We start from the raw sequence: 14,735 nt of genomic DNA on the forward strand, positions 1-14,735 counted from the left end.
AAGATACATAATTCAACAACATGAGGGGCATTTAAACAACTGCTCAGTTTTGAGCAGTCATTGTGTAGCTCTTTCTCTGGTAAGATGCAGGACTGGATCTAAGTCTAAAGAGTTTAAAAATTGATTAATTTGAACCCTTTTGTTAAATTTTAGCAACAACAATTGCTCCTAAATTGCTTGATTTTCACCAAAAACTGCTCTTTGTTTTATTTACACAACTACTCTAAACCCAAATGAATGCATTTTTTCCTTCTCTTCAAAGTCTGTACAACCCCTTAATACTATACATTTACATAATATAATAGCCTTGTAAGCTCCTCGCCCTGGTCCATCATTTGTTAACGTAAAGTACTGAAACTATAACAGATGCAGAGTGTGACATCACATCGTTATAGATATTAGATATCCTGGTATTGGATTAAAAGGTTTGGTTTATATTATTATTATTGATTCTAGGAAGGCATTTAAGTAATCGTGAAGCAGGAAACCCAGGTTACATGTCAGGATTAAAACTTCTACTTCTAAGAAAATGACCTTAAATTGACCCCGTCACGGAAGGTTCAGGCTGTCATTACTTATAAAAGTCGCTGTGTCTCCTCTCTCGGTGACCCCGCTGTAGACAGTGTGATGATGAAGAACTGAATGGTGATAATCCCTGTGTGGTGCGAATGACTTAATTGTTGCCCCAAGCTGACAGACTGTTTTTTTTTTTTTTCTTAATGGATCTGGATAAGGATAAGGAAATCCCTTCACACTAACTTGATTAGCTCATTCAAGAGAAGAAGATGTAAACACTTCAGTGCAGAAACGAATCAAAGGCACGGCTTACACTTGTACAATCACAACTCACAGACAAGGACAAGGAGTTTTATTTATAACGCACATTTCAATACAAGCAATAAGTAACAAATAATACTACCATCATGAAAAAATGAACCCTGATATAATATCACAACAAGTTAAAGTTCTGCCTTTGCTCATCTGGATTCAAATCTGGATTACCTCCATCTGTAAAAAAAAAAAAAAAAAGAGATTTAATAATCTGATAGTATCGAGCAGAGTGGTGGTGATGTAACCTTAAGGATTCTACCTTCTACCACAGCACGTTGCAGAAGATCCAGAAGAAATGACGACAAAGACGATCCCGGTCCATCTCTGCACTGGTTGAAAGTTACTTCAAGGATGCAGCAAGCAAAGACAAACATTTAGAAATTTAAAAGGAAAGCACGGCACTGCACATCCAGAATAAACAGAACATTAACAACTGTCCTCAAATCCAACTCTGATCAAACTCTTTTCATTTAATCCTTTCTATCACAGAAATCAGAATATCAATATGTGTCACAGCTTGGTTAATAAATTAACTCATTATTGTTTTCACAAGCAGAAGTTGCTCTCCATAGGATTCTAGTTACACCATGAGCTGCAGAGATTTACATACTAACCTAAATGTAAAGTCTCCCCCTCCTCTCTTGTGGTGCGCTCCAACACTGAGCGGTGACCTTCTGTAAGAGATCAACATCCAAATGATTTCTCTTCGATTCGAGGAGACAGCTCAACCACAAAAACACAGAACATTTGACTATTTAGAATGAGCAGATCTTACGTGCTCCTGTTAGGTATAGGATGGCCTGAGGAGTCCAATTTCTCCGCTGAGGATGGGTGATTCAACGTTTTTTTTTTTGTTACAATCATATTCATCAAAGTATTTGTCATCTTAAATATGAAAACAGAGAAAATTAACTTTAACCCACCGGTGGTGCACTCCAACACTGAGGGGTAACCAATGTCACCATGAGCAATATGACAATTAGAGACATTGTTGACCTCTGTAATGACATGAAGAGTAATTGAAACACTCACAAATAGTGGCTAAAGAAAGAAGAGTTGTAACCCTAAACCTACCACTACTTCATCTCATGTATGACACTTTTTTTTTTTTTTTTAATAAGCTGTAAACAGATCCAGACTTCTTATAATATGTTGACAACAATGTCATTCATTATCTGTCAAAAATCTCAACATCCACTTAGGGTCTCTACAAGAAGAAGAATTAGAAAGAAAAACTGTGCACAGCTTCCTGGCAATACATTTTAACAGCTAAATAGATAATACAAAAAATATTAAAATATTACAGTTTGATGGATGTTTTAATTGGAACAGGCTAACTTACATGTTTATAAAATAGTAAAATAGAAAAAGAAAACTGAAAGCAATCACTAATTCCATAAATGTTGAAATGAATGCCGGAGAAAATTGTATCTTACCTTCAATCGTTGTGATTGATTTGCTCTTGTGCAGGCTGCAGCTTGTGCTTAAATGTCTGATTGGCTCTTCCTCCGCCGTCACGCACATTTGAAAAGAAAAACAAAGCAAACCACCTCTGCACACACCGTCACTGATGAGGCTGACAGGTAGCTTATTTACATCTCATGGTGTTACTTAAACTGATCAGTTTGACAGGTGTTGCGAAAACTGTCACTGCTCGTTAATCACTGGCACATCTATCAGAAACTTTGAAGACAGGGTCACAACGTGATGACGACACTGTAGATGTTTTTTTTTTTTTTTTGTGAATGAAGTTGATGTGATGACAGCAGCGTTTCAATGAGTATGTGGGTGAAGACATATTTACAGTATGTGGGTGAAGACACCTGCGAAATGCCGCAACTGAGGAGTCAAAAAAAAAACAGATTAGGCCTAATTGGTGAATATTTAGATTGTTTCCTTTGACTGCTGTCATATGAAAAGTAGGCCTAAGTAGACATGTCTTACATGAGAAGGTAGAGACCATTGCTCATATATAAAGGTAGCTAAATATGAAACGCATCTGTTATTCACGTTGTATTACCAAAAACAAAAAGTAAGCTTGAAGAGACCGTTGTAATCTCTGCTGGTTGCTCCTTAACATCACCATGACAACAAGAATCCAGGAAGTTACAGCGCCCGGCCCACATTCAGTACTCAGAGACACAACCATTGTAGAACCAGAAATTGTTCAATTTCACGCCTCATTGTTTTGCACTGGTGTGACAATTAAGATGTAGCATGTTAATTAGTGAGTGTTGTACTTTCTTTGACAGAGCCATGCTGGCTGTAAACCCTTTGAGCCAAGCTTTGGCTACCAGAGTTTGTGTACAGTAGTATCCTATAGTATGTAGAATAGACTGCTAATGTAGCCCACAGATGTGAGACTGGGGGAAATCATCTAATCCAAGAAAGGGAAAAACACGGATTCACATTAAACCATTGCATTATATTACGTCAAATGAAACTTTTAGTCTCTGGCTTGAAACTTTTGACTGAAATATTGGATATTTAAGAAAATCCAGCTCTTAAAAGGATATATGTGTACGCATAAGCAGCGGGTGTCGGTCCATGTAGTGCGATAGTACTGTTATAATGAAGCGTTTCATATGACAATGTGATCTCTGCGGCGAAAAAATACATAACAAAACGTGTAAAAAGCCACACTTTAATTCAAGTATGCACTTACAAAAGTTACAGTAAAACATCGCAATAATGTCTCTCTCTTTTTCACAACAGTTCAGGTTTCTTTGCCAAAGTAACATTTATCTCAGCATTTAGACATTTAGTCTTTCATGTACAAAATTTCAGTAACACCTCATCGAGGAACTCAGTGAATGTTCAGGCACATGATCTGGAGGAGCGGATGCTGTGAGGATCTCCTGACTCTCTGGAGAATTAAACCAGTGGTCCACAGTTATCTGTCCATAAATACCAGACTGGAATCATACAAAATGGGAGACCGGCTTCCAGCTCTTAAAATAATGTAAAAAAATCTCTTGGTAACAAATATCATGATGTCAGTCAATTGTCCACTGATACGCAGGAAAAAAAAACACTTCACAGTTTTGGAGTGTTAATGAACAAAATAATGAAATATACAGTCACTGTTAGGAAATGTGATAAATACAGAAACTCTCCTTCCACAGGAAAATAGCCCGCTGTTATACCATCGTGTTGCTCTCACCAATTTTATCCACCAGCTGAAAGAGAATCAGAAACAGAAAAAACATTTAACCCCAGTATGTGATTTTCCTTCACTAAGAGCCTCTAAATAAAATAACAATGAGCTTATGAACCCAATCATTCATTCTTATTCTAATTCTTATTTGTGTTAAAAAAAAAAAAAAAAAGTGTGATTCATTGACTGTCCTGGTTCACTTACTGCACTGATTCCTGGTAAGCTAAGAAGAGATCCGAGCACAGGAATTCGTCTGATGAATCCAACAGCCACTGGGAAGAATCCTCTGTTAAAAAGAAAGTTGTCAAAAAAGTGCACATTTAACCAGGTAAACAACGATAAAGTCAGTGTTTATAGTGCGGGAAAAACTTACCTGAATAAGAGGAAGAAACCGTAGATCTCTAGAACAACACCAATGATCGGCCAGCCGATCAGAACCACAAAAACTCCTCCTAGAAAGAAGCTTGTGGCTTTAAATTTGTGTCTCTGGAAGAAGAACCTGAACGTTCGCTCCAGGCCGATGACGAATGACAGGCCTGACACGAACAGAATCTGCAGAGACAAGACATGAACACAGGTGTGACATCTGTCGTGCACAATGAGGGAGGTATCACAAAGTGGAGTAATAGTATCAACTCACATTTCCAATGGCGAGGAGAGCCTTATCAAAAAACAGCATCATCCCGAAGAAGAGAAAAAACACACCAAACCCTGTCAGCCCCATCCCAATCTCTGCAACAAATAGAAACTTGTTATTATGAAAACAGCAGACACTGATAGAGTACACATAAAGAGAAATACTAGATGGAGTACTTTTAATTGGTGAATATTTCTTTATAAGATAAGATAATCCTTTATTCATCCCACAACGGGGAAATTTACATTGTTACAGCAGCAAGGAGCAAAGATTGCAAACAAAAAGTGAACACAGTACAATTTAAATATAAAAAGAAAAATTAAGAATGTACAAAATAAATAGATAGACACTAAAAAATCGATTCAAAAAAAATAAAAAATAGATTTAAAAAAATAAAAAATAGATTTAAAAAAATAATAAAAAATAGATTTAAAAAAATAAAAAATAGATTTAAAAAAATAAAAAAATAGATTTAAAAAAATAAAAAAATAGATCAGCTATTTGACAAAAGTGTAGTCTATAATATTCAGTGTAACACAGACATGCACATAAAGTGTAACATGTTATTGCACAAAGTGGTTTGATAAACATAATATAACATTAATATAACATTATTATTATTATTGCACAGAGTCAGAGTGAATTGTCCGGTTGTGTGTTTTGTGATCTACTGGGAGCAGGCTTGGTTAAACAGTATTAAAATACTTTTTTTCTGCTCTAGAGTAATTAATGTGTTTGAAAAATAAGTCATAAGATCTTCTTTTTTTTTTTTGAATACCACTAGTTGATATAGTTTATTAAATATTTCTTAATTTAAACCATGAATGTATTACAGAACAGCTATGTGACGTAAGATGCTCTCAGCCAATTGCATTAGAGCTGCTAACCTCATACAAACCTACATCTACAGCGGCACCTTACAAAGACAAAGAACCGTGAAGTAATTTAAACAGCTCTTACTTTGTGAATCCGTGAGAGAAATCATTTTGGCAGCAGCTGAGGGGGGGCGGGGGTTTCCAAGTCACACAAAACGACCCAAACCTTTCGCTTTAGCTGCTAGTAGCGCTAACTGATGCTGGATGCTACAGAGGCAGCAGAGACGCAGGCGAAGCTAGCGGGTGGTTACGGTGGTTACGCCGCCACGTCTTCTGGAGCTACGCACAAACCAAAGATCGTCTATTTGTGCAGATGTTTTGTTATAGATATGCCTCCAAGTCCTTACATATTGTAAGCGACGTGGGTGCATGTGAAGAAATAAATAAGTCCAAACACGTTTTGGGTCTTTCGCATAACTTTGAGTCAGCTTCACAGACGCACGGTACATTCAAACACCTCTCTTCTTCCCCTCTTTTCTCTCACTGCCCAGCTCACTGCTCCCTGAACAGCGCCCACTAGGTGGCATAGCTACGGTGGCTGGGAAGTGCAAAGCAAAATTATTATTACATAATAATTATTACATTACAAATGTGAGACAAATGTACATTTTGAAAAACACATTTACATTTTATAAAAACAAATTTACAAGATGTGAAACACTTTTACAATCGATGAGACAAATTTACAAACGACAGAATCTTGACAAAATGGGAATGTACCAAATGTCGGAAGTGATCGAGAATTTAGTTTGTTTTGTTTTGTCGTGGTACATTCCCTTTCCGTCAAGGTTTGTAAATTTGTTTGGGGACTGGTAAAAGTGTTCTGCCTGTTGTAAATTTGTCTCAGCGACTGTAAAAGTGTTTCACATCTTGTAAATTTGCTTTGCCCCTCCCAGCCACCGTACATACCTGATACCAGTATATTAACATTACTGTAAACAGACTTGTAACCAACATTATAGCAATCATACTAAAGTTGTGTCTGCACAAAGAAAGAACATACTAAACATATGTTTCTAACTTATTTGCATATCCCATTTTCACACTTACAATATAGATATAGTCCTTACATTACACAAACATCATTTGTTTGTGCTTGATATGTGACTATCGCTGCTCATATGCACTTCACAAACTAGTTCTCAGATAGTAAAAAGCTAGAAATGATCAAATAATTATTATTATTAGGTCTATTGCCGTAAAAACTATATTTTACAAATATATATTTTTGCTGAGGATGTTTATATTGTTCTTTGTCAATCTGGACATTATTTTAGATACTTTGTGTACTGTTTAGTAGGTTAGTAGAAATGCACATAACATGATCATAACATATGAACATATTGGCTTTTATCCAAAAGGTATTCAGGTGTCAGATAGATGTATTTAATTAATATGTACAGTCTATGATTGAATTAAGAAATACCTATGTATGGAGAAACCCTTCACTCTAACAGCAGGTGTAAAGGTAACGTGAAAATACTTATTTTAAACAAACAAAAAACAGGTTGTCTTTATTTGCCTAGAGTCTTTTGGGTACCCAAAATTTTGAAAAGAGTGAGAGATCTTCACATTCTCTGAAGAAATGATCTTATCACCTTCGTTTGCGTGTATGCGCAGGGATTGCGCAAACTCAAATTCCATTTGTTAATTTTATTAAACATGTCTACAAATGTTCATACCTAAATTTTGATTAAAATATGATACCTATGTTGTAATATATCATTTAAAATCCGATAATGTTAAAGCTACTACGTAGCCTACTACTTTCCGGTGATGTCAGGAAGAAACTACAACTCCCATGAGCCCCTGCATTGAGGAAAAGCGCAACCTCATATATTTAGACGTGTTCAACTGAAACAGGAGTTTGTGCAAGCAGAAAGACCCGGTTTAAGACATAAGCAGCTGCTTATTTGCAATTATGCATTTTTTAGAAACTGTCCTGATCAAGTGACACATTTTCTACCGAGTTTATCTCCGCAGTGAGAACAACATGGGGACAGCTTTTGCCATTTGTCTGGTTTTTATCGGATGCTGTAGTAATGTGGTGTCTCTGGAGCTGCTCGTAAGGTCAGTGCCAAACTTAGACTCTTAATGAACCTCATGACGACTTGACTTGATGAAAGTTTTCACAGCTGCTTCAGATTTCCTCAACTCAACTATTTGTTACAAGTAGATACGAGGGGATGTTATTGTAGAGATTAGGTTGTTGCCAGTGGTGCATATGAACTTAAACCAGCCTTATTGTCTTGTGTTTCAAAGAGTACAGTTACAAAGAAGGTTACAGTTGTGATAAGACACAAACACATGTGCTTCAGACTTATTTTCCTACTTAAACATATAGAGATTAGAGAAACCTTCAGCTGAAGTAACACAAGCTAAAATATCTTCCTTACCTCCACTTCAGCATGAAGTCCATTTTCCCTCCTCTTCACTTCAACTAAATCACAACTACCTTAAGACCTTATTTTATTTAGATCTGTTTTAAAAGTATCACAGTTGTCCCATTAGAAAGACTGGAGTTTGAAGCAGCTGTGTTTCAAATCAAACACATCTGTACTAAAACATCTATGTGATCTGGTTATATTCTTGCCTGATTGAACTCATCTGTTGTTGTTTGTTTTTTTCTTCTGTTCTCTTCTTCAGAGAGTTTCCAGGATGCGGAAACATTGTCACCTTTGCTCAGTTTATTTTCATCGCGTTAGAGGGTTTCATTTTTGAAACCAACTTTGGCAGGAAGAAGCCGTCGATCCCCATGAGGTCAGAGAGCATTCATTAGTGGTTCACACTTCTTTCTGCAGATACGTTGTAATCCGACTCAAACAAACTTGTTATGTCTGTTCGTTTTCAGCAACTATGTGATCATGGTGACCATGTTCTTCACCATCAGTGTGATCAACAACTATGCTCTCAACTTTAACATCGCTATGCCCTTACACATGATCTTCAGATCAGTAAGACATGTCACCTTTTGCTGTTTAACTCTTTTCTAATTCAAACATGACGTCCATCGCCTCTAGCTCAGTCGGACCTTTTGTGTTTGAGCTGCTGTGTTGTTTCTCTGCAGGGGTCACTCATTGCTAACATGATCCTGGGAATAATCATCCTGAAGAAAAGGTAAAGCCAACATATACAGTCAGAAGTCATATCTAAAAGAAAATAAAGTTCCACTATTTAAAGAAAAAGCTTTATTTTTACGAGGAAAAAGTCTGTGTAGTTCCAAACGAAACAAGATGCAAACTAATCAGAATAAAGTTATCATATTTCAAGGATGAAGGCTTCAATTTAAAGACATTCAAATGTAGATTTTCAAGAAACTAAATTGTGATTGAACAAGGCTAACAAGCATGAAGTCTAATATTTCAAGAAAAACACATGTAGATTTCAGGTTTCTCTTATTAACTTCCTTCATTTGAAACTGTTTTATGATGTCAGGAAAAAAAAATGACCGGAGTCCACCTGTCCAACAGTCTGATGCCTTTATTAGTCTGCACTCTGCTGATTTGTTGGTTTCCCATTCAGACCAGGTTGTGTCTCACTCTCTCTCTCTCTCTCTCTCTCTCTCTCTCTCTCTCTCTCTCTCTGTCTCCCTGTCTCCCTGTCTCTGTCTGCAGGTATTCAGTGAGTAAATATCTGTCTATAGCTTTAGTGTCAGCTGGCATCTTCATCTGCACCATCATGTCTGCCAGACAAGTGGTGAGTCGTCTGCACAACTCGTAGCTTTTTAATGTAACATAACAATGTTTGTTTTCATTTTCCTCGACGAATGTCTTTTCTTTTGTAACACGACATCTCAGGTTTTCTATGCTTAGATTAAAGGTCAATGTTCCATTTAGAAATATACAGTCTGGATCTCGACCTGAACTCTTTATTTTTGATGCATTTTGTTTTATTTTGTCTTGTTTCTTTCTTTCTCTGCAGAATGTGGCCAATGAGGGATCAGAAGAGCAGGGCTTTTCCGCCCTCATGCACTGGCTGTTAGGTGAGTTTACGTTGACATTTCAGTCACAGTAGGATGGTAAATGTTGACTTATTTATTTATGTTCTCTATTTTCATCAGTCATACATTTCTACTGCTGTAACTGTAAAGTTAGTGGTTCTGTATATCATACTGCACAGGCTCCCCCTCCTCGCCTACTTGTTTACTTGCTACAACCTGTTTTCTGAGTATTTATTTATTTAGTATAGTACTTTCAGAATTTTCACTGCCTCTCATTTATATGTTTATTGTAATACAGCATAATCTCTTTGAAGTTTATACATTTCCTCACAGCTTTACATCTGTCTACTACATCAGGATCCGTACCATCCTACTTTTTTGGTACCTTTCTGTTGGGTGCTAAGGGCGCTGATCCGACACTAAAGGGTCCCTTTTGTTAACTGTGTCCTGTTCTTCTTCTTCGTTGAACTTAATTACAGGCTACACTGTGTTGGCCTGCTATGATGTCACACTATTTCGTAGCAGCTATCCACTCCGCTTACAAAATAAGGGTAATGTTGGCTGTAGAAAACGCAAGCAAGATCAGGGTTTACTGTACCGAACTGGACCAAACTGTGCTGAACCAAACCGGACCGCTTGGTGGTGGAAACAGGGCTTATGTACCAAACTAACTTGATCGATTAATTGATTAAAAAAGGAAATACTTTAGTCAAGCACCTCTCAAAATGAAACGTGCATACAGTACTTAGTATATTTCGCCGCTGGCTCTTTGAGTGAAAAGCAGGAGCATACAGGGAGAGATTTAACACAAACATCCAGCTGCATAAACATGATGTCAGTGAAGAATTTGTCCTGCTTTTGTTGGTTTCCGTCCCTTCAGGTATCGCCATGTTGACCTTTGCACTCGTGATGTCAGCGAGGATGGGCATTTTTCAGGAGACGCTGTACAAACAGTACGGCAAACACTCCAAGGAGGCCCTTTTCTATAACGTGAGTTTCCTCTGTGCTCCGACGCTTAGAAACGATTGAAACAGCTGAGGGGGGGAATGTAAACTCCCTTACAGTAGATAAAGTCAGATTCTCTTTGCCTGACCTCGCTCTTCGTTTGCAGCACTGTCTACCTCTGCCAGGCTTCCTGCTCCTCTCCACAAACATCTACAACCACGCCATTCACTTCAGTCAGAGCAGTGAGTTTCATCATCTTGCCCCTAACATTCACTCTGTGTCTTTTCTCACAGGTGTTAATACATATCTTCTGTTTTCAGCTCCTGTGGTTGTTCCTGTGGTCGGCCTGACGGTGCCAATAATGTGGGTTTACCTGATAATCAACGTCATAACACAGTATCCTGTAAAACAATCGTACACTGCTTTTTATGTATTTATCCGTAAGTTATCTGCTTTTATTACAATGCTGCCCGAGAAGAATAAGGGAACTCTTGCTTTTGATTTTATACATACAGCTTGCCTCTTCTGTGTGAAATACAAATAAGTTCAGCATCTTGGGTTTCTAAAGCCAATCCGCACAGTAGACTTGCTGAACCTGCCGCTGGTTAAAACGCTGCTTCAGTTTAGTCCATCACAAAAAAAACTTCTGACTATGTGGTTTTGATAGTTTGCGTTAAGCCGTTAGCACTTCTCAATTCTGTAATGAAAACTCCGTCGTCATTTCGTCTTAAGACATTCATATTCAATTCCATAACGGTGTAATATTGGTGTCCCAGCCTGTGAGTTCACATTGCGTTTGGTGTTGCAGCAGTGCAGCGGGAGCTCCACACACACACACACAGTCAGACATGCACACACACACACGCACACAAAACACAGTGGAGGTTAAGAAAGGTCATGACGGATGATGAGAAAAACAAAGAATTAGGTAATAAGGCGGTCCACAAATCATGAAGGGTTTTGTAAAAAGGTAAAGGTTGCAGAGTTAGACGTAGTTAATCAATCTTAAAGACAGTATCACTGTAGACGAACACAGAGCAGACCGTTTTTAACTCATGATGTCACACTCCTGTTACCGACTTTAACCAGTTCTTTTTCAGGTATGTGTGTATCCGTGGTGTGTTCATATTGACCACAGAGTGTGCTTCTCTCACCGTCACTCTGGTGGTGACCTTGAGAAAGTTCCTCAGCCTCATCTTCTCCATCCTCTACTTCCAAAACCCCTTCACTGCCTGGCACTGGGTGGGCACGGGCGTGGTCTTCCTGGGCACCCTGCTGTACACTGAGGTGTGGAGCAGCGTGCGGGCCGCTCTGCGTGGGCCTGGCGTCAAGGAGAAGAAGGCGGCGTGAGGAAGAAGGGACTGATCGAGGACCGTAAAACTTCACTTCGTAGTCCGGGATTTTATTTACTTGAATATTACCCTGCCTTTATTTGGGACACGCTTCATTAGGAGACGGGCCTTCAATTATTTAAAAAAAATAAAATAAAATAAAAACTTGGGAATGGGAAAGAGTATAAAACTGTAAATTTACACCAGAAATAATATTTAACATGGACAAAATCAGGATATTGATAAACTAAATTACAAACCACTCATTTGATGTTGTTTTGTAATCGGCTCATCTCTGCCAACCTGCTGCACTGTGGGCGAGAGAGGGAGAGACCCCTGTGTTGCTGCAGTGTGGGCGAGAGAGGGAGAGACCCCTGTGTTGCTGCAGTGTGGGCGAGAGAGGGAGAGACCCCGGTCCAAATAGTCACTAACAAGTGCTGTGCTGTCCTATGAAGCTGTGAAAACACATCTGAATGTGTAAAGCATATGTAAAAGCTCTAAAAATGTTTTGCATGAGAGATGGAAAAAAAAAAAAAAACGTTTGTTTTCATAATTTCAACATTTACTTCCATCTCTTAAGGCAGCGCAGGAAGCAGAGTTGTCCCTCCTGTCAGTCACTGAGGTTTATGCTTAAGCAGTCTTTAGTCTTTATCCAGATCATCGTGCAGGAGTCTCTGGAGAGGCAACGCTCTCATTCTGTGGATGCACACACACACACACACGTGATTCTCCAGCTGATCTTTAACCCTCTTCCTCACACTGGTACACAAACCAGCATAGCACTGATGTCGATGTTTATCTTTATTTTTTTTGTCTCTTTGTGTCTGATTTTTTTTCCTTTTGATCTGCAAACTATTTCAGTAGAGGTACTGGGCCTTAATTTGGAATGGGCTTTTATTTGAAGCTTTACGGTAAAAAAAAACACAATGCTGGACTTAGAGATTGTTTCTGGTCGACTATCCTGCGGTTATTTTAGAGTTTGTCATTTAATTTTCATATTTGCTGCAGTAAAGTCTTTTCAAACAAACACTACAGATTAAAGGAATAATCTGGTGGCATTCTTCATTTTCAATACTATCAATAAATCCCAGGTAAAGACCAACAATCAGCAATGTGCTAATTTGTATCGTAAAATGTTTCTGCCCCGTCTGTCACTCAGCCTAGAAACCATTCACTTCTGATAGATCTTTAACTTATTAACACCAGCTAGAAACAATGGGTGAAGTCTTATCACCCACCTCTGCAGCTTCCTCTCCGCACTAAGGAGCTTCTTTCTATTTTTTTACGGTTTATTAGAGCAAGTTTTTTTCTCATGACAAACTTCAACTTGTTGCTTCAGTCTGTTTTCAGTGAAAAGAAAAAGCACTTTTTAAGTCGACTGTTAATGATAAGTTAATGTTGGCAAACAGATGACCTTAAAGCTTCAACATTCAGAGCAGCAAAATGTATTTCATGAAAAGATAATTGACTAGGAACTATTTTTTAAAATTGAGTAATTCTTCTTAGTCATTTTAAGACAAATTCATGAACATTTGATTTGTATACAAAATTGGAAAAGTGGAGAATCTGCCTTTTTGGTGCTACATTATAAATCATTGACTGTGTTGGGTTTTGGACAAAAACGAGTTGGATGTGGTCAAAACTGTGAGGAAGTTGTTTCACCGTTTTCAGCTCCTTTTGTTTTAGTAATCAGCAGGTTTATCGATAATGAAAACACAGCCGTTAGTTGACGCCTGATACTGTTTGAAAAATGTGACTGGGACTTTTTCCAGTCGCAGCTGGATACACCTTTGGTGCACTCATCATGTTTACAGTTGCACGATGTGTTTAAGATCAACGTTATACAGCATATCAGGCCGAGGCTACATCTTAGTTGATCAACTCATTGGTTTTCTTTTTTTTAGATAATTGTTGCTTCACAATCAGGATTATAGATTTAAGTCACAAACTATAACCAGCAGTGTTCTTTAGCTTTAGCTCGTTAAACTTCAGAGATGCTAAATCATGGTGCCACTTTGTTTTGTCTGTAAAGCTGTTTGAATATTAATGTTCTCCGACCTGACAGCTCGTTGACTCCACAGTAATGCTGATGTTCATGAGTAGGATTACACTGAACACACTCGTGATGCTGAATGAAGAACATGAATGAATGTTTGAAAAGATGGGTTTGAAGATACAGAGGGATTATTACTGAACTTCATGTCTTAGCTGTAATTGTTCTTCTGATGTGACAGATTGTCTCAGGTGTGTCCAACCAATGTTTGTCAACAGGAAATATTGTACTGCTCAATAACTCTCTGTACTCCTTGATCACTGACACTGAAGTTATAAAATGCATTGAAATAAATCTCAAAGGTGTGAAAAAGATAATCAAGTTCAACCTATCTTAAGTGTTGTGTAATTCAAGTGCTCATAACTGAGTATTCACATTTCCTGCTGCTTTGGAGTTTTACTTCACTTAAATATTACACTTTTAATCCTCTGGAATAATTTGATAGTGAAGTATTTACTTAAAAGATTAGGATTATTATTACTAAATAAAATAAATAATGATAAGTAATTTATATGAAATACATGTTTATAAAGAGTGTCTCACATTCAGCAGCAATTTGAAAGTGATAAACACATTAATAGTAATTATTTTATTGTGAAATTGGCCCTTTCGTACAGTTATTAGATTTCTTTTGGTCTGTTTCAGTTTTTGCATTTTCTTTCTGTACATTTACTTCAGTTCAGTTTTGAATACCGGGCTGTAACTACACCAGAATACAACAACTGTGACAATGTTTTTTGTTGTGTGTGTGTTGATATTTGAAATCATATTTACCTTTTATATTGAACCATTTTTTTTTTTTTTTTGTATTGCTGTCCATCCAGACCAGAAATCCCTGGCTGAAGATTCATTGTTCCTCAATAAGACCTTTACGGGTTAAATTCAGGATAAATCTAATATTTATTTGTAATCCTCTTAGGCTTGTAAAAGTACTTTTTTCACCATCTCTGAATAGGAAAATGTGTG

The 14,735-nt window shown here is 37.6% G+C and overlaps 3 protein-coding genes across 3 annotated transcripts; 1 reads left to right on the forward strand and 2 right to left on the reverse strand.

Moving 5' to 3' along the window:
• Positions 1-869: 869 nt before the first annotated feature.
• LOC136179715 (spexin prohormone 1-like) lies at positions 870-2,682 on the reverse strand. Its single transcript, XM_065957068.1, has 5 exons — positions 1,755-2,682; positions 1,607-1,652; positions 1,446-1,505; positions 1,091-1,174; positions 870-1,008 (listed from the first exon to the last, which is right to left on the reverse strand). The coding sequence occupies exons 1-5, from the start codon at positions 1,839-1,841 to the stop codon at positions 950-952; spliced, it is 336 nt and encodes a 111-aa protein (XP_065813140.1). The 5' UTR covers positions 1,842-2,682; the 3' UTR covers positions 870-949.
• Positions 2,683-3,461: 779 nt separating this feature from the next.
• Positions 3,462-5,998, reverse strand: golt1bb (golgi transport 1Bb). Its single transcript, XM_020659719.3, has 5 exons — positions 5,586-5,998; positions 4,629-4,720; positions 4,362-4,540; positions 4,193-4,274; positions 3,462-4,010 (listed from the first exon to the last, which is right to left on the reverse strand). The coding sequence occupies exons 1-5, from the start codon at positions 5,608-5,610 to the stop codon at positions 3,972-3,974; spliced, it is 417 nt and encodes a 138-aa protein (XP_020515375.2). The 5' UTR covers positions 5,611-5,998; the 3' UTR covers positions 3,462-3,971.
• A 1,317-nt stretch (positions 5,999-7,315) lies between these two features.
• Positions 7,316-14,086, forward strand: slc35b4 (solute carrier family 35 member B4). The gene is made up of 10 exons (XM_020659773.3): positions 7,316-7,570; positions 8,147-8,260; positions 8,352-8,454; positions 8,568-8,617; positions 9,115-9,196; positions 9,422-9,482; positions 10,321-10,430; positions 10,552-10,627; positions 10,706-10,781; positions 11,486-14,086. The coding sequence occupies exons 1-10, from the start codon at positions 7,494-7,496 to the stop codon at positions 11,733-11,735; spliced, it is 999 nt and encodes a 332-aa protein (XP_020515429.2). The 5' UTR covers positions 7,316-7,493; the 3' UTR covers positions 11,736-14,086.
• Positions 14,087-14,735: the final 649 nt, after the last annotated feature.

The sequence above is a fragment of the Labrus bergylta genome, chromosome 7 (assembly GCF_963930695.1).
Source record: "Labrus bergylta chromosome 7, fLabBer1.1, whole genome shotgun sequence".
Taxonomy (NCBI): Eukaryota; Metazoa; Chordata; class Actinopteri; order Labriformes; family Labridae; genus Labrus; species Labrus bergylta.